At 43.0% G+C, this 19,984-nt stretch overlaps 1 protein-coding gene across 5 annotated transcripts in view; it reads left to right on the top strand.

Moving 5' to 3' along the window:
• Nucleotides 1–19,984, top strand: part of VMP1 (vacuole membrane protein 1) — a 58,749-nt gene that overhangs the window by 15,601 nt on the left and 23,164 nt on the right. For all 5 annotated transcript variants that reach the window (XM_041482667.1, XM_041482669.1, XM_041482668.1 and 2 more), the window contains 2 exons: nucleotides 8,825–8,992; nucleotides 13,026–13,157. In XM_041482667.1, the coding sequence (XP_041338601.1) occupies nucleotides 8,825–8,992; nucleotides 13,026–13,157 (300 nt within the window). The remainder of the gene's footprint in view (nucleotides 1–8,824; nucleotides 8,993–13,025; nucleotides 13,158–19,984) is intronic.

The following is a 19,984-nucleotide window of genomic DNA, read 5'->3' as shown; positions in this document are numbered from 1 at the left end:
CTGTTTCTGCAGTGTTGAAAACTGTCATTTGTCTGGATCCTTCAGAGCATCTCTCACCAGCTGCCTTTTGGAGCTGCATTCCGGTGCCAGGAGAGATCCCAGGGTTAGCTGAGAAGAGTACTTGGAAATTGCTAAAAGTAGAATTTAAAACAGCTTCAGTGTGGGAGGGGTGTTGCTGCCTCAGGATCATTTCAGTTCACATCTGATTTGGGATTTTTTTGGTCACCAATCCTTGGTGCAAGAGGGACAGGTCGAGTCTATCAGTTTGATATCAGGCTTTTAATTGCTGCTCCTGTGATTGGAGAGCCTTCTCTATATGTTAGAAAGGGCCTGAACATTGTCTGAGGTATCAGTTCCTAGTTTAATGCTGCTTCCTTAGTTGTTGCCAGCACTGGATGTAAAATCTGACATGGCTTTTTGGAAAACAGTTCTCGTGCTGCACTTGGCACTGAGCTAAGGGTTGGCACAGAGCAGATCTTCAACGCAGGAACAGGGAAGCAGGCCACCCTTCCAAGAATCCTTTCCATTCTGACACTTTCAAAACAAGCCTGCTGGCTTATTTTCCTGAAGCCCATTAAAGGTTTTTCACAGTTCTTTAAAAACAACCCTTAAAAATAGGAATCACGATGTGGTTCTGTAGGAAATAAAACTATTATGATTAATGACTCCAAATACTGATTTTAGCAGTACATGGCTTTTTCCTCGGTCCTGAGATGTTTTCTGTTGGTGGTATATTAAAATACGAGCAGCATGAATCACCTCATTACCAGCAGAGGATGGCTGAGGGTAACTCATGAGGAATTTTTGCTGTTTGTACATCTCTGAGAGATCTTTGCTGCTGAAAATGAAAATGAATGAATGAGGCGGCGGTGCCGGAGGGCTCCGGAGCGGGGCACGGGAGGTGCAGTGCTGGCTTGGGATCGTGGGCTCAGGCCATCCCCACCCAACGCCCTGCCTCGTGCTTTGGTTTCACTTCAGCTCTGAAAAACGGATTTTTGTCAAAGATGTGGCCAAAAAAAAAGTGCTTAAAACGAGTGGTTGAGGGCGCGGTTAAGTCCCCTCTCCCTGGGGAAGTGAAATCCCTGAGGGGATGAATGGCACCGAATTCCTCACCCTCAGAGCTCAGGGCGGCTCTGGCTGTTTGCACTGGTGGTGGTTTTGGTGCTTAAATGTGGATTTTGTTTGTTTGGAGCCAGGGGAGCAACTACCGAGGGGGTACATTTGTATTTAACTACTGAGGGGGTTCATTTTTATTTAACTGCTGAGGGGGTTCATTTTGATTTAGCTGCTGAGGGGGTTCATTTTGATTTAGCTGCTGAGGGGGTTCATTTTGATTTAGCTGCTGAGGGGGTTTGTGCTGGTGGCCAGGCCCTGGGCGAGCACAAACAGGAAATGTGAGGTACAATAGCAATGGTTGTGTTGAGGTCCAGCCCGGATATTTCAGTGCTGGAATATGTGGGTTTGTCAGGAATTCTTACAGTGCTGCTCGGCAGCAGAGTGGAAGAGGGCACAACAAAAAATAAAGAGCAGAAATATAGAAAAAATAAAAAAATAAAGAGCAGAAATGTGCCTTTAAAGAGAAAAGTGAGTCAAAAAGGCAATGCTCCTGTTGCCTGGGCTGCCCTGAGAGAGCAGGGCTGGGTTTGTCTGGTTTAAGGGCTCAGCATCTCACTTTCATTCTGAATTGGTTCCCCACACCCGGGGTCACATTCTGGCCTCCCCAAACAGTCAGAGTTTGCAGCTGAAATGAGCCCTGTGTTGGCCCTACCCAAACTGGTTTAGGTTAGAATTTGAAGATTTAAAAGCCAGACACTTGTGCAATAATGAGTCCATTATCTTGGAAAAAAAGATGTTGGTGGTGTAAATAATTTTAAAAGAAACAAACCCACACAAATAAACGGTTTCCTGTCAGGACTACTAAAAGCTTTTTAAAGTCAAACCTAATTCCTTTTAGTTCTCTTGTTCCGGGAGCTGAGCTTGTAAGAGGACTCATGATAAAAATTACTTAAGTCCCTCTTAAAAGAGAAGCTCACAGAACACGACTTACTCCACTTTTATGAAATAGATAGAATAATTTAGAAACCCACACAACTTATTCTAATTTTTTTTTCTCTCCCTTTACTTCCTCGTGACTAACACAGGAGTATTTTCGTAGTAATTATCAGCTTCAGGAGAGGTTTTGCTTTTTCCACGCAGATCATTCAAAACTATTGTGAGTAACCCAGAAAATGATGGTTCTGTGTGTGAAGGAAAAAGTGAGAAACAAAGGCTGAGCTGCCTGAGCCAGGTGGGAGGTGCAGCAGTGCTCCCCTTCCCAGCGCTGAATTCTTCTTGTGAAGTGAGGTGTTCATTTCCAGCCCTCACTGTTCTCCAATTCACACGTCAACTTAGAAGCCTAAAACAAAGGAAATAAAAAAGGGCTCTGTCTAATACCTGTGCTCACGTTACTGCTATTGAATTGCTGAGGTGGTTGAAAGAAAAATACGTGGAGGGTGCAGAAAGCAGAAATTAATTCTAAAATAAGTTGAAATTGAGCCTGTTTGTGTGAGGGTCGTTTTTGTCTCTTACGCTGTCATTTGTTTCTTTCCTGTCTTTAAACTACTTCCTCCAGCTGTCCTGAGCTTTCCACAATTAACTGAAATATCCTGGAATACATGAATCAACATAAAACTTTTTTTAAAAATCACTTTTGCAATTATCTCCCCAGAGAAATTCCTGCTTGCAGCACACCTGGGCTCTGTTCTGCTTGAAACTGCGGCATTGATATTAATAACGCACTGATGAGCTGGGAGGGTGTGCTGAGCTGCCTGGACACTGCTGCTAAATCAGTTGTGCAATCTGGGTGTTCCTTAAATCTGCTGGTGACTCGCTTGCATTTTAAAAATCTGAGGTGAAAAGTGATGTTTTCAAGGAGAAAAAATTTTGTTTGATGTCTTGGTCCCCCTGAGTGCTCCTGTTGTTGTGTTTGGTGCCTGTAGGTATCTACAGAGAGTAAACCCAGCACTGCTGCCTGAGGTCAGGTTGTGCAAGAACAGTCCCGGGGTGGTGGAGGAGTTAATGGGGTGGTGGCTGCACCCTTTTCTTCCTCCTGAAGGTTGATGGACTTTACCTTTTAGAAGCTGACGCCCTGTTTTCATTATCTGCTCTCCACTTCCTCAACGTTTGTTCTGTCAGATCTCTGCTGGGAGGACACCCTGTGCTTTCTCCTCATTTGTTCCCTTGGAGTTTCTAAGTTTTTTGGTTGGTGTTTTTTTTATGCACAGCCTGAACTTTATACCTTTCACGTCCTGCTTCCTGGAGCAGGTTGAAAATAACGATAATGCAGAACGATCTCTAATTGGAGATTCTAAAGCCAATCACCACTGCTGCTGGCAGTTTGAATAAAGGCTGAGGTTTACTCTTTAGAAATGAGAGGAGGATGGCTAGGGAAAGGCAAGGAGAAAGCACTGACAGAGTATTTTATGATTTTATTAATGATTTTCTGTCAGCAGCAGAAGATAAACTTGAATTCTTGCAATTGTGCCTCCCCCTGACGAGTCTATCTGTTTTGATAGAAAGTAATGTAGGTGCAGCCTTAAAAATAATCTGCTTTTCATGTCACCCCTTAGAGCAGCACCACGGTCCTTTACACAGACAGTGGTGCCAAGTGCTGCTCTCTCAGTGGCTCTTGTTTAGTCAAATTCAGAGGTTGTGGCTGATCATTTGGAATTTCCATCAGCTCTGCACTGTGGGGCAAGGCTTGGCTGAAGTGGGAATAGAAACTTCACCACAGCCACGTGAGTGTAAAATTAATACACAGCTTGAAACGCTGTGAGGGTCTAAACCCAGCCCTGACCACTTGATGGATGTTGGTGTCACTTGAGGATGCTCTAGGTGCAGGATCCTCTGTCCCCAGCCCAGATTTCCAGCCAGCACCACATACCAGACGTTATAAAATCATGAGACATTTTAATCTCAAAGCACAGACAGACAGACAAACTGCACATATTTACCAGCCACCTCCAGACCAAGCTTCTCCCTCTTAATCACAGAGCTGTTCTCTCTGTGGGTAGTTGTCCACTGCTCTCAGAGATAAAAAAGATGCTGTAACTGTGGTGTGACTTTCTGGAGAGGTGTAATGACTTCATGGATAAGTATGGGATGAGTCGTGGCCTGGGGCACCACTCAGAGGATGTTTCCCATGAGAAGCAAGCTTTTATTTTTCAAATTTATCTCCATCAAATGCATCATGACATGTTCCCCCCCTGTGCAAAGGCTGAGTCTTGAACCCGGTGTGAAGAGCAGTGTATCCATGGAGGAAAACAGATTTTTAGTGCATTAAGTTCAGCAAGGAGTTCAGGGTAATATTTTTCTTGCTGGCAGACATATCACTTTTCTTTGAGAAATGTTTCTAAATTAAAACCAGTCTAAAATTATATCTTCCCCAAAAATAAAAGGTTAAAATTAGATGTGGTTGTTCCTGTATCACTTGAGCAGCCTGGCCATTCTGTGAAGGGGCATGTGAGAAACCAACACTTGATACAGGATTTGTTTGGAGCTTTAATTGACTTCCCAGTCCAGGTGCTCAGAATGATTAATAATGTGAAAATACAATTCATTTTTAATTGGATATTCAGTCACTTTTCCTTATGGTAAAGACTTTCTGCTGTAAGAATTGTACAGATCAGCATGTTTTTAAGGATTTTAACTCGTGATTTTTTTTACATGTGGCTGCTGTCTCTTTCTGCTTCCACAGATGAATTTCCAAGCATAATTCACAGATAAAAAGATTTTTACTTTCCAGAAATTTCATAATACATCACTTTAAGTAACTTATTTCTGTGCCATTCCAACTTGGGTGCCTTCAACCACTGGAATCAAACTCCTTTGAAGGCCTGTGAGTTCAAGAGTTCAAAGTTACCTTCTCTGAGACATCAGGGTTGTGCAGACAGGGATTTCCAAACTCCCCTGAACTGCTGTTGCTGAGAAATAGATTTATGTTGAGTTCATCTCGATGAGCAAATCCTGTCTTGTTTGATTTGCAAATTGTACAGATATTTCTAACACATCACATTCCGGCCTGACCACAGGCTCCTTCTGGTCGTCAGCAGTGGCAAGCGAGTGTTTCTCACCTGAGTCAGCAGAATGCTTCTCAGTTTCTCCTCTGCCATCCTTTTTTAGTCCCTCCAAGGGGGGACATCTGAGAGGACTTCCCCAAGTGTTGAAACAAACTGAATTATTGCAGGGAGGCAAAACACTCCGTATTTCCTGCAGCCTCACAGAGAGGAGGAGGAGAGAGTGGAGAAGGTGTTTTTTGTGAAGAAGACTAAAAGCCTGGATGAGAATGAATCCTCCTGGCTGTAGAGTCAGGGACTTCCAAAGGTGGCACCTCGAGCCTGTTTGAAGCTGGTTCCCTGCTCCTTTCAGAGTTAAACCATCACTAAATGGAAATGAATTCCCCAATGCTCCTGCTCTCCTCCCAGCCCTGGGCCTGTCCATTCAGAGTTAAATCATCACTAAATAGAAATGAACTCCCCAGTCCTCCTGCTCTCCTCCCAGCCCTGGGCCTGTTCAGCCTAGCATTGTTTGGAGGTACCCAGGGCTTTGGGGAGCCCCAAAAGCAGATGTTGGGGTGTTGCTCTGAGCCTGGCCAGCCTGGGACAGAGTCCCTGTGACCCACAGGACACCCAGACACGGGGGAGGACTCGGGATTGCTCTGCCTCCCTTCGCCTCGCTCCACTTCCCTGCCACACTTCATCACTCTGAAGAAACCATTTGCACTTTATTCCTCATTCCAGTTCAAATGTGGCTTCTGTGGCTTCCACCACTCCAACTTTTTTCCATTATAGAATTGTTTACATTGCTCTGGGAGAGTTCTGTTCCCTTGGCCTGGCCTTCAGGTGGCCGTTTGCAGCTGTTTGGTGAAATGCCTTCTTTTTTTTTTTTTTTTTTTTCCATTGACTACTCCCTGTGAAATTTTTCCTTTTGCAGACATTTGTTGAGGCTTGGGAGGGCTCTCAACAGGAGGGTTTGGAGGATGTTCAGCCACTTCCAGGGTGGCAGCTCTGCTGGGAGAGGCTCCTGCAGCATCTCCACTTGGGCATTTTGTCCTTGTGTGCTCCCCTGGGATTTTAGGACCTGCTTTATCCACCTTGGGTGCACTTTGGGAAGAAATTTGGGTGATGCTGAAGCCTTGCAAGGGCTGAGGGGCTGCTTATCACTACTGACAGTTTGTCTCTTGCTATTCCAAATAAGCTGGCTGTAGTTCCTCTGTGCTGTGGTGTGTGTGTTCCAAATTTTGTGGAAGTGAAAGCCCCAGCTCTGGATTCCCTATCTCTGCCTTGGCCATGGCCCGAGGGAATGAGGCAATGGTCATTTACAGCTCAAACACCGGGGAATTTCCTCCATGCAAACCTGCCTTTCAGGAGAGTTTCACTGCAGATTTCTGCAGGTGAAAACCATTAATTTTAGGATGATGGCTTGAGACCTTTTTGTTTTTTGCGCCAAGGTAGCTGCCAGACCTAGGGGGGGGCAAGCAGGGGATGGGATTAAATCCTCCAAGTTCCAGAGTGAGAAAAGGGTTCCCAGGTTTGCCATAAATGTACTTTACAATTCTAGGGAGGTTTCAAATCTCTTTGCATCTGCCCTTGGTGAGTGAAGTAGAGAGATATTATTTATTTAGCTCTGAAGCTGCTGTGGAGATGATCTTGCTACAGGTACCAAGACATTTATTGCCATTAGGACCTATAGAAATATTAATGATATAAATTATTACTCCTTGGTTCATTCTTCCAGTGTTTGTTCTCCCTTCCATATCAAAATGACCTCGGGGGGGGCAAGCAGGGGATGGGATTAAATCCTCCAAGTTCCAGAGTGAGAAAAGGGTTCCCAGGTTTGCCATAAATGTACTTTACAATTCTAGGGAGGTTTCAAATCTCTTTGCATCTGCCCTTGGTGAGTGAAGTAGAGAGATATTATTTATTTAGCTCTGAAGCTGCTGTGGAGATGATCTTGCTACAGGTACCAAGACATTTATTGCCATTAGGACCTATAGAAATATTAATGATATAAATTATTACTCCTTGGTTCATTCTTCCAGTGTTTGTTCTCCCTTCCATATCAAAATCTCTTTTCTGTGTCAATTTCTGGATCCCCTCTTTTTCAGTTTTATTTCATTGAACCTTTTTCTTCTCCTCAAGAGAGACTGTGCCTCATTTATCATCTCACAGGTTTTGTATTTCTGCAATCCAAAATACACCCAAGCACTTGGAATGAGTCTCCTGTAAAGCAACGAGGAATAAATAAAAGCATTTTCTTGCTCTCAGAGCAGCTTGTCCTTTACGAGTTGCATGCCAGAAAAATGGGTTTATTTGGAATTGTTTGCATATGACAACAGTAGTTGCAGCTGCCATACAGAAAATATAACTGGTGTTTTATTTCAACATTCTTAATTCACTGCCACTGAAAAATCACCGTGTGGATGTCATTGCTCTGAAATGTTGGTGAGTGAACCTCATCTCCCCAGCAAATCCTGGAGTGCTGGAGCTTCCCCTTTAGTGTGGGACCTGCTGGAATTTCACCCTTTAATGTGCAAATGAAGCTTTTGGGGCTGATGTGTCCCTGGCTCCTGCATTTCAAAGGGAGCTCTGGGAGCCTGGGCAGGGCTCAGCTCTCTCACACTTTCCCTCTGCTCTGTCATAAATTCAGCTTTGATTTTTGGGGGTATATCAAGCTCCCTTATTGCTCTAATAAAATGAAAATAAATTAAGATTGCAGATAAAAACACAGATGAAAATTGCTGGCAGTATTTCCCAGCACGATGTCAAAACCCATCAAATAATGAATAACAGAAGTTAAGGTTTGTGTCATTTGTTCTGCACTAAATGAAACTTTTAGATTTATTTAAATGTGTGGGTTTACACAAAAATCTCACTTTATTGCAGTAATTTTATTTTTGTCCCCCTCCCTCTTCCCTGGACAGTGTTTCATGACCTTTGTTAAGTGATTGTTTTTTAGCTACAATGTCTGGTGTTCAGATTGTTTGAATTGCTTCTCAATTCTTTTGTATTAAAAATAATGGCAATTCTTTCAGGTTTTTAAACTATGTAGCAGTTCATTGCTTGAATAGATTTTTATGCTCCTTTTATTTGGAGGTCTGTCCAAAAAAATCTTTCAGTGTAAGATGGAAACTAAAATTAATTCAGTTAAATGGTATTTAAATAATGTTTAAGTTTTGAATTACATTTCAAACCATTTTTTAGCAAAAAGCACTGAGGTCCCTTTCTTGTTTACTCAGAAAAAACAGACACAAATTAAACAACTGGCTGTTGGAGAAAAATACAGAAGTTAAGAAAGTCTGCTGCAAGATGTCATTAAACCCAGTCATTAAAAAAATCAATATATAATTTAAATGCCTAATCCTCTAAGAGCAACAGCAGTAGGGTAAACACCTCCTCTAATAAAGCAGTAGGTCATAAAATACCTTAAAGAGAACATTGTAAAATATTTGAAAATTCCTGTTTTTTTAAAAAAGTAAGGATTGTTATTTCTCTTTGGCGACCTTCTAAATGGCAGGGCAAAAGCTGAAAGGCTCCCTAACATTTCAGTGGATCAAAAGAAATATTTAATTTTTTTAAAGTACTTTAGTAGCTCAACATTGTGATTCAGATGGTCTTAAAAGAAACTCCAACAAACAAGAATTTTACATAAATAACATTATTTAAAGAGAGAAGCACTAAGTTTTAGCCTAGGGACAAATGGGGGGGTTGCTAATTTTAATTTTTATTCCAACTCACATAAAGTAAAATTGAAATTTCTTTGATTTTTTTTTTCTTTTCTTTTTCAGGGTCCACACATAGCCTCAGTCACTCTTGCTGCCTATGAATGTAACTCTGTGAATTTCCCTGAGCCTCCTTACCCAGATCAAATTATCTGCCCTGATGAGGAGACAACTGAAGGCTCCATCTCCTTGTGGGCAATCATCTCAAAAGTCAGGCTGGAGGCCTGCATGTGGGTAAGGCTTGTTTAAAAACCTGCACTTTCCATTTGTGTGTTTCATTTCTGTGGCCAGCAATAGACGCAAATTCCTTAATTAGCAAAATAATGATGCCCAAGGTAATGTGAGGAGTGAACCTTTTAACCCTGATCATTTTAATGCTTTTTTTAATAGGATATCCCTGGGATATTTTTATCAGCTGCACTGCTGTTTCCTGAATACCAGCAGAGAATTTGAAGGCTGTTGATGTAAAAAGTAAATTTTAGGAAGGGTTTCTTCACCCCAGATGATCTGGCAGCTCTCAGGTCTAAGCAAGAAATAATTCCAATAATTTTGGGGCTGTAACGTGAGTGAAGCTGCAGTTCCTCATCTGCAGGACTCAGGACCTCAACCCACAGCTTCTTCTGGGCTGCAGCAGTAAATTGCATTTAATTAAAAAGTTATTTTCCACATTTTTACATATTTTAATAAAATATATAAATTTTTAATTAAATTTCATTTAATTTTAAAATGTTCTTTTCCACATTTTTACATATTTTATTTCTGTTTCTCTGCCTGCTTCCACTTTTCACTGAAAAGCTGAGCTGCTTTTCCTGTTTAAGTGAATCAGGGTCTTAGGAAACTCTGTCATTGGAACTTCCTTTCTGTTTTCCTCTTTTTTTTTCTCTCTGCAGCTTCTTGTAGAAGTTTAATTTTTTGGAGAATTTTGGTCAGCCAGGCTGTTTTTTCATTACATGTAGATAATTTTGAATTGCAGTTTATACAGATGCATCTGCTGTGTACTACATGCCAAATTAACTTTATTTTGCTGCTGACTTCCTGTCCTAGCTGATGATTTAATTACTAAATTCTTGGTTGTCCAACTCAAATGCAGAGAAAGGAAATTCTAAAAACAGTATCTGATGCCTGCCCTGGTATTTTTTAATATATAAGGCAACTGGTCACTACAATTTTTTAAATAGCAGCAGTTGTGTTAGTTACAAAAATTCCAGTCAGGTTGTGTGAGTTTAGAGACTAAAATCAAAATAGCAACAGAGAAAGTGGACTCACAGCCCTGTCAAAAAGCAAAGTACAGCTTAAATTTGACTCTTAATGAAAGTCCAGAATTGCCTGGATGCTCAGTAAGTAGCTAATCACACAAATACTTACAAGACTATAAATATATCTAAGATTTCTTTTTATTTTCTTCCTCATCCCTCTCCGCTGAAATCTGTTTAATAGAGACAAGCAATAAAAATGGCATTTACAGCTACGTTTCTAGGGTTGCAAAATAAAAATGCAGCTGAGGGTAAACATCTCTTGCTTCATCTGCAGCATGTAAAAACTGAGCTGTGAGGAGAATTAAGTTCAGAAATGAGAGAGCAGAGTTGCAGCCTCTGGAATCTCGTGTCCTCCAGAGCAGCCATGGGGGAGAACAAGCAGTGCCTTCGTGGTCTGAGCTCCTTGGATTAGATTAGGGAAAGGACAAGGGAACAGGAACATTTGTATCCCACTTTTTCACCCTTTCCCCCCCCTCCTTTTTCAAATTCCCTGTCAGCTACCTTTGCTCTGAACTCTGTCTCCTCTGGCTTTTCCCTGGGGAGCATCCTCTGTCCTCCACTGGTGTCTCGTGTAATGTTATGCTTTCTTGGAATGTTTCTGAGTACATAAACTTTGCTTGCTAATTTCCTGTAAGCCAAATCAAGTTGGCAATTGCTGCTGCTCTGCTTCCAGTGTGTTTCTTTTGTCCTAATTCCAGCTCACTTCTTATGGAAGCTGTGGAAGAGAGTTATTTTGGATTCTGTCACTCTTAAGCTAAATGTCCACTTAGCAAAGAGAAAGGTGACTTCCAGAAGGTGAAAAGGCTGATTTTTGCAGAAAACCCCCAGTGACTTTGCAGAGCTGGGGCTGTAAAGCTGCCCAGGCTGAGTGTCCTGTGGGGTGAAATGTGAGGATTTATCTGCACAAGGGTCACCAAACCATCAGCAGCCAACTTCAGCTAGAGATGAAAATCATTCCCAGTCCCCAGCGTGTCAGGGATGGCCATTCCTGCTGACAGTGAGTGTGACAAGGATTAAATATCCCTGTGCCCGAGGAGTTATTAGGTGGGATGAAAATGATGCTTTTTTCGATCCCTGTAAAAGTTGGCTCCAGCAGCCCTGGCCTGCAGAAGGGCTCACAAACAATCTCTTAGGTGAATGCCAGTTTTCACAGCCTCCCATCCCACAGGGACAAGGAATTCAATAGTGCCCTATATTTTTAATGTGTTGCAGCCTTTTTGGTTTTTTACAAGAAATAAGGGGAAAGAATAAAAATGTTTAATTGCTTGGGATTAGCAGAACAGGCTGCCTGTGTCCTGAGCAGGATCAAATCTGTTTAAAAGACTCTTTCTAGGGGAGTCATTTCCCAGTTTCCTTTTCTGAATGTAAAAGAATTTTGATTAGCATTTGCCTTTCCAGTTTGTTGTGAGTCCAAGGAATCTCCATGTAAAACTGGCATTCAGAGTTAAATGGTGAAAATATCTAATGTTACAAAAAGCAGTTAAATAGTTACTGGTTTGGAGCCCTTAAATGCTGCTTTTGCTTTTTTTTTTGCCTTTTTTTTTGCTTTTATGCACTTAAGGAACCTATCTCCAGCAGACATGAAATCATATGATTTTTGTTGCACTTCTGAAATGTTTTGTAATAATGAGCATGTGACTTATCCAATTTAAAGAAAGTTCATGTCCAGTACACACATGCAAACCTCTTCCTCAGTTCACAGAACGAAGCCAAAGCGAATTGGCAGAGCCTGGAGGAGCAATGTGACTTTTTCTTCTTGCATCACCCTGAGAACATAACCTCAAGTTAATTTTTCTGAAGTGTTGTTGCTACTGTTTTCAGGCTTATCTTCCCCTTGTGCCAGAAATACGCAGATTAATGAAGTTCAGCTTGTTGCAGTCATTTAAATTTTTTCTTCTGTGGAAAACAAGGGCATAAACATTTGAGGCCTGTGTGCACTTTGGGTGCTTAAACTGAGAATTTAACTGCGGTGGTATTTAAAACCACAACCTGTTGATTTGGAATATCCACAGCAGCTGGAATTCTTGCTTGCAGCTGTGTATAGAGCAGGAACAAAGGAAATTGAAAAGCTTTCACGTTGCTTCAAAGGAGGAGAAAAGCATTTGTTACTCACTGCTGACCCTGGGAGAGAAAAGCCATCTGCAGGGAGCACATTCCCGTGCAGTGCCCAACTATTGTCTCTTACCTGCCCTAAATTTAAACCATCCTGAGTTAATTCCAAGTTCCTGTTCCATTAGCCTCTGTTTATCCATATGTTCAATCTTAGCTTGTCTCTCTTTTTTCCCTTGGTTAAGCTAAAGCTGCCTTTACCCACAAGACTGAAATGAGTCATTTGATGTCCTGAGAAAACAAATACAATTTTCCTGCGGTGAGAAAGCAGCCGTCCTTTCATCTGGGGTTGGCTCCAGCTATCCCAGCTGAAGGAGAGGGAAAACTCAAGCTCAGGCTTTGCTTAACCTTTTTTTTCCTTGCTGTAGTAAAACCTGAGTCTGTTTTCTAACAAACACTTGCCCAGAGTCTCATGACTGAACAAGCAAACTCCAGGACAGCACCGGGGAGGAGCTCCCGGATTATTCTGGAGGCCCCTGGGGATCAAGGGTTGTCACATGCTGGGGAATGCGTCTGGCATCATGTGGTGGGGTGAGACACAGCAGTGCTGACTCAGGATGTGGGGGACAGCAGGGATGTGGGGGACAGCAGGGCCACCAGCTCCAGCCTCCCACGGCTCCGGCCACGCGCCGCTCCACGGGGCCCCAGGGATGCACAGGTCACGTCTGCTTGACCCTGCAACCCCCAGGCTTTCCCCTGCACGGGAAAAAGAAAGGGAAATAGGGATTCAAAGGAACAGCATTCTGTTGGAAATGATGGGAATTCTGACCTGGTGGATGAAAGCAAACTGCTCCAAACAGCTGGTCTTGTCGGCTCGGAGAACGGCCACGGCATTTGTGCGTGTCACATGTTTTGTGTTTGGGAATAAACAGGAAAATAAATCAGGATTGTTCTTTTCCCAGGGTGCTGGTACAGCCATTGGAGAGCTGCCCCCCTATTTTATGGCGAGGGCAGCCCGGCTGTCGGGTGCTGAACCTGATGATGAGGAGTACCAGGAATTCGAGGAGATGCTGGAACACGCAGAGACTGCACAAGTAAGGACAGCATGTAAAACACCAGAGTTAATAAAACACAGAGCAACTTAGAGGGAGTAAATAACCATTCCAATTAAATGATAAGGGGCCAAAGAAGCAGTTGGTGTGAGTTCACCACAGACTTCCCAAGGATGGAAAAAGATTCTGCACTGGGTGATAACCTGTGGTGATGGCAGGACAAGAATGCATCTTGTTGAAGCAGATAAAATAGTGCAGCCAAGTATTTGCTACAGGTACTGCAATTATTTGGAGTTCCAAGAGCAGCACAATAAAGGTAGGGAGACACTGGGCTGGGAAAACAGGGGTAAAGGAGCTGCTGTTCCATAATCCTGGTTGTTCTGGCTGCATTTAAGTCCTCGCTGGGCCAGAGATGATTTTCAGCCTCAGCTCATCCCTTTCAGATGACATTTGCCTGCCTTGTCACTGACACCCTCAGGGACCAGTGTGTGACCCATTCATCAGCCTGAGGAAGTATTTTTCCTGATGTGGAAATGCAGCAAAACTGCTCCAAGTCCCTTTTTGTTGCTCTTGTTATTTATTTTCTGCAGGGCTTGAATAGTGCACAGTTTGCAATCGATGCTGCACATCAGTCAGGTACTGCTGTGGATAATTTTTCCTTCAGGTCAGGAGTTTGTATCCTGGTCACGAGTTCCTGATTGTGTTTTAGACGAAATCAAACATTTTTTCCTCATGCTGTTTGCCACCGAATTTTTCCCTCTGTATTTTTCCTTCTTATCCTGTTTTGTCTGCCACTAAGTTGAAACGGGTCATGAGACTGCTGTTAAAAACCAGCAGATGCTATTTACCATGCACTGAGGTCTTTAAACTCCTCTGCCAGGGTAGTTTCTGGAGATAAATATACACTTTTCTTTTCCTTCCTTCAAAAAAATGGATGAAGCTTTTCCATGAAAGTGGTTTGTCTGGAAATACTGAGTGCAATCTAGTAATTCTAACAGTAAACCCTGTGTTTCCCAAAAGCCTCCCCCTACTAGAAGGTTCCAAAGGGTTTTTCTGCTATTATAAATAGTAAATTCTTCTGTTTTTTTAAAGATGCAGCAGGGGGAAAAAAGAATCTGCTTTGTTCTTTTCTCTCCCATCAATCTTTGCTTTGCAAAGTAATCCCTTAACTGTATGAAAATCAAGTTGTGGTAAAAAAAACAACAAGGAAACCAGTTCAATACATGACTTCAGTATCTGTGTTTACTGAAACTCTCCCAGCAAATTATATGTGTGTACAGTTGTGGGAGCAGCCAGAGATGGTTTCCAGAACGCACAGTGAGATTCTTGGGAAGAAAATTTTTGCTAGAGAGCATTTTGTCAGGCCAGGCCAAACTATAGCTGTATTGACTGCCTGGAGTAAACAAATGACCTTGTGGAATTAATGAAGGAAAATTATGCTGTTATTTACCAGTACTTTTGATTTTATTTTCTTGGCAATTGAGTTTGGATTGAAGCGTGTTGTTTTGTGGATGGATGGCCAGGAAAAAAAAAAATCTTTCAAACTCCACTTGTGGTTTGGTTTCTATAAACTCTTTTAACATGAGGCTTTGACAATCCGATTAAATTGTATTGTGCTCATAAAACTGACAGTTCAGTTTTTTCCATTTGCTAATGTGACTTCCTTTTTGCTTTTGGCTTCAATCATGTTTTCTCTGGATGTCTGTGGGAGACAGGCCTGCCTTTCCTATGACCTCTGTAAATCCCAATCTCCAGCATAGCTTATCACTCTTTGCCCTGTAATTTGTATTCATGAGCAGTGGTGATGTCTATTTTTAAATTGCTCATTAACAATTGTTATTACCTCCATCAGCTTTCTCCCACTCTGAGAGTTTGAAGCCTCACACGGGGGCTGTGACAAGTGTCCTGTGCCTTGGGGATGCTGCAAATGCTTGATGTCAAGTGACAGGAGCATTTTTTCAGTAGAAAGGTCTCCTTGCACCCAGCTTTTTGAAAGGTTTGGGGATGGGTGTTGGATTTTGAAGAAAGCTGAGCTGCTCTTTGCCCATGAGGCAGAGCCAGCTGCTTTGACGTTTTTGCTGCGTGTGACTTGTTCAGAGAGCTCATTGCTGCTGTTTCTCAAAAACAATGGTAATTTGGAGAAACAGATGAGCATCTTCTCTGCTGAGAATAGATGGTGGCTACAGCATCCAGCCTGAAGGATCTGGGAGGGGGAATACGCTCCTGGCTGGACCACAAAAAAACAGCCAAAAAAGGGACCTAAGAGGATTAAACAGCATAAAGGTTTAGTGCTCCATTCAGAGTTACACAGAGTAAAATGCCATTTACTTTAAAGAGTCTATTGATGGATTTTCTGTCCTGAATGTCAGATCTGAGTGACCTGTCTCCTTGTGCTGGCTTTTGAGAGAGCTCATTAACCTGCAGCAGATGTGTCCGTCCTGTACTTCCCATTAGCACACTTGAGAAAAAGCCCCTTATTTTAAAGGAACACTCACTTCTCCTTCCTCGCTGTCCCTCTGTGTGCTCACCAGTGAGTCCCAGTTCCGTGCAGGGAGTGTCACAGCTGCCTGGTGGCCGTGCCCTGCAGAAGGGGGTGGCTTTTCTTTGTCCCCAGAGCCGCCACAAGGCAGAGCCCAGCACGCCCCAGCTGGGATTTGCTCATACTTAAGGCAGAGTTTAAAACCCACCAGCGTTTCAAACAGCATCTCAGCTGCTGTTAGCTCTCTTCCAGTCGGATTCCAGAGGGAAGGAAGGTTTTATCAGAGCTCCCTTTTGGCCACGGGGAGTATCTGCAGTGCGGCCACTGAAAGCAGCCTCAGGGGAAGCGAATGCTCCGTGCTGGGGCAGCACTTTGGTAATGACACAGTCACGGACACTTGGTGCACTTTTGTGTCCCCACACGCATGAGCAGGGACTCTCTTTTACCAGTTTAATAGTTGCTGCTTGGTAGTTTTTCTCGGTTCTCTGTCATGCTGAAACACTTCAAGCCGAGGAGTGAAAAAGCAACTTTTGGTGCCAGCTTCCCTCAGGGTGCCCGGTGACAGTGCGTGGGCCTTGCTGTATCCTGGTGCTGCTTGCTAAGAGGGGAAAGTACTGATATCTTTGCATATCTAATCCTTAATGGCTGTGAGTGTTTGGCTTCATTAAGTGGCATTTCTTTAAGAACTAATGATTTACACATCGGGGGTTTGCTTCTGTGCAGCCTCGCCCGCAGCCAAATTTCCATGTAAAAATATTTTCTAGTTGCCTATGTTACTATCAGCCACTGCTGTTTGTTTACTCTCCATGCTGTGTCCTGCCTGGGGAGGAACACAGGCTTGGAGAAGGGTTAAATCCATAGAAATGCCGAGGTGCAGCAGGACTGGTTTGGAAATGACTGAGTGCCATCTGCACACTGGCTGTCAGTTGTTGCTGGGACCTGTTTTTGCCTCCACTGAACCTTTACTGGTTGTGGTTTGTCTGGCCATCACATGACTTCTCTGAAAATTCCCCCTCCCCTCCATTTCCAGTAAACTGTTTGAACAGGAGTGACTCAGACTGAAACCAGCTTCCCTGTAACCACAGGGCTTGTTAAAGAATTTGTCAACGTGGACTCGAGAGGGTTTTTGTGTTCGGCTGAGCTGCAGCCGCCTGCCTTGCCTTGCGTCAGGAGCTCCACCGAGCCCCCTCCTGTTCCCCAGGGCTACAAGGGGTTAAACCCACGCTGCTGCGATGGGGACAGGCACACACATCATTCCAGCTCTTCTGAAAACCCTGCGCTGCTTTTCCACATCTTCACGTGGGGCTGCTCCGTGCTGGAGCAGAACAAAGTCCGTGCCACACCCGGGAGAAGGCAGCGCTGTGTTCTGACACGACACTGACTTCACTCCCCGGGAATGATTAGGCACGACTAATGAGCGAAATCTCACTTAATTAGCAGCGTTTTAGATGGCCAAATTCAAAACGGATCTCTCCCGTGATTAAATTAAGAGCTCCCATCTGATAAGTTCCTGCTTGAAAAGGCTGCTGGCTTGTTTAATCAACAGCGTTTAAGGGTACTTGGGACAAGAAAAAAGAAGTTCAAGCAGACCACAAGCAGGTCTTTATAAAGCATTTATCATAAAAATGGAAGTGGAAGGGTCACGTATAATAACTGGGAAACCTTGACTTCTTTTTTATTTCTTTTTTTTTTTTTTTCTTTCCCAGAAACTACTTGTTGAAAAGGAACATCGAATTCCACTCATCCTTTCTCTTGCTCAGTCTTCCCTTTCCTCATCAGCTTCCTCTCTTTATTAATTGTTATTTATTAACTGCTGTGGGTGGTCACCAGGAGGCTGCTCCATCACACCCTGCATTCCTCAAGTTTGATGCCAGTATTTGTTAATAACTCTGGGGGAGGTTTCTTCCCTCTTTTATGGTGGTCTGTAATTAAACAGAAATTCAGAACTGATCAAACCTTGAGCTGCACTTCAGAAATTCCCCACGAGTGCTGGGGAGTGAGGTGACAAAGTGACAGCGTGTTTTCACAGACAGTGTAACGAGCGGTGAGTAACAACTCAGTTTTGAGCTGTTCTCCAAAATTACCTCGTTTAAAACAAGTTTTGGAATGAGTCAATGGCAGCTTTAAATAAGGGAACTTGAGCACTTCCTGAGAGAGGAGATAGCAAAGAGTTAAAACAGGCAGGGGGAGACAAAGAGGGCTGTGAGTAAGGAATGTGTAAAGCACCTCCTGGTTGGATTTCTTTGGGCACTGGCAGGAGAACGTGCCCACATTGTTCTATTCATTTGCACACCTGCTCACAGATAAGGAAAAAACAGCACAGGGCATTGCACTGGTTACTAATGCTGACTGGAGATGACTTTTTGAGTTCTATTTTGAGGGGCTCTTTGTGTCTGTTCCCTAAAAATTTATTTCAGTGTTCAGTGTGGAAGTACATAAATCAGAAATCAACCAGGCAGTGAGGAAACCTGGGTTACTTTGCAACATTTTCACTCGGTATTAGGTCAGGAGGATTTTCTCAGTAACAAATTCCTCACTTTACAACAGAAATTAGAAATAATGTCACCAAGTGTACTGGAAATGCTGGCAGCTGCATTTGCACAGGAGTTGTGTAAAAGCAGGTGGTTGAATTCTGTCATTGGATTTTCATGCCCTGTTCTATGTGTGTTGGGAATGCTCAACACAAGTTTCTAAGGGGCAAATTTGTCCCTAAATAATTGATATTTCCCTCCTCAGTATTCTGAGAAAGACCAATAAATGATCAAAAGCTGGGTCAGAAAAGCTGTTTTAAATTTTTTTTTAAGGACAACCTTCAATAACTGATAGAAATTCATTCTGGCATCATAATCAAGAAAAAGGCTGCTTTATTTCCCCCCTGCTCCAGACACTGTTTAAATATCTGTGTTGTACAAGAGTCTGGTATGCAGCCCACTTCTCTGAGCTGTCTGGGAACCTCTGTCCCTTCCAGGGAGAACAGGGGAGAGGTTGCACATCTGGGCTGAGAGGGAAGGCTTGTGTGTGCTAAAGGCTTTGTCAGCTGTGTCAGAAGTTCCTCACTTCCATTCTATTTTAATCCTTAACTTATGTCTGAGTCCTGTGTGAAGAAACAATTTTTTTTTTTTTCAGTACTGATAGCTTTGAGTTATCAGAGATTGAAAATGTCAACTTTCGTGACTGGTTATCAAAAATTCCTTCCTTACAATGTCTGGATCTTAAATCACCTCAAAATAGGGCTTGATTCTTTAGAATGGATTTTTAAAAATTAACAATATCCTGGGACTGGCAGAGCTGTGCTCACAATAACTGATTGCAGTGCTAGCTTTGAGATCAATGAGCAGCTGCAGTGGGGTTTTTGGCAGTGCTGGGATGTTCCTTTACTCCACTCATCTCCTGCCTGTGGCTGTAGTATCTTGTCATGGAATCACAGAAAAATTCACCTCGAGAGGGACCTGAGGCAGTTTCTAGTCCAACTTTTTTTTTTTTTTTTCCCCTAGTCCAGCTCAGGTTCCTCAGGGCATTGTCTGGGCTGGTCCTGGAGCCCTCCAGGGCTGGAGGCTGCACAAACTCCCTGGGAAATCTCCTCCAGTGCTGCTGACATTGCCACTGACAGCTCTCCTGCCAGATGTGAATAGAAAGTGGTTGTTCAGCAAGGAAAGAAATCGGTTTATTTCGAGTTTCTGTGCAGGGCTGGAAAGCTGCAGAGTGTCAAAGTGGACACGTTCTGCTCTGAGGAGCAGAGGTGGCAGGGGATGTGGTTTAAGGGGCTACAGCTCTGCAGGACAGATCTGATAAGGCTGAAAGGACATGCTCCTTCCTCTTCCTTTAGGCTGTTTCCTTTAATTGTGTCTCATTCTTTACGAAATTTCTTTATTCTTACAGCCTCTGAAGCGAAAGGATATTTTTTTCATGTAGAAGTTTGAGGGTTTCAGTTCTAGCTGTGGAAAAAGCTGGCTTTGAAATTGAGTTACAGAGCTCACAGATCCCTGTAATCTGTGTTCCTTTTGATATTTCCCTTCCGAACCTGAGTGTGGATTGTAACAGGCTGAAATCTTGAAATGAAAGCTCCTGAGATGGAGTTTGTTGTAAAAAAACGTTTTTGCTGGTTCTTCCCTGGAGAAGGGGGAGGGAGAAAGAGGGAAATAAAAAGTTCCTACCGTGATCCTGCTGATTAATGAAATGAAGAAAATACCTGGAAGTTCCTGGTGGAACTAATGGACTGATCCAGAGCTGGTTGACTTCACTCCTGCTCTTGTTAATGGGGAAATCTTATTTACCATAAAATGGACCCATAATTTGGAAATTTCACACTTTTACTTAAAGACAAGCTAAAGTTAAATGACCAGGAAAGCCAAGCCTGCTGTTGGAATGGACACTTCACTCTGTTGTCTGT

The sequence above is a fragment of the Pyrgilauda ruficollis genome, unplaced genomic scaffold (genome assembly GCF_017590135.1).
Source record: "Pyrgilauda ruficollis isolate IOZ18807 unplaced genomic scaffold, ASM1759013v1 scaffold59, whole genome shotgun sequence".
Classification (NCBI taxonomy): domain Eukaryota; kingdom Metazoa; phylum Chordata; class Aves; order Passeriformes; family Passeridae; genus Pyrgilauda; species Pyrgilauda ruficollis.
This window is presented reverse-complemented; position numbering and strand designations above follow the sequence as displayed.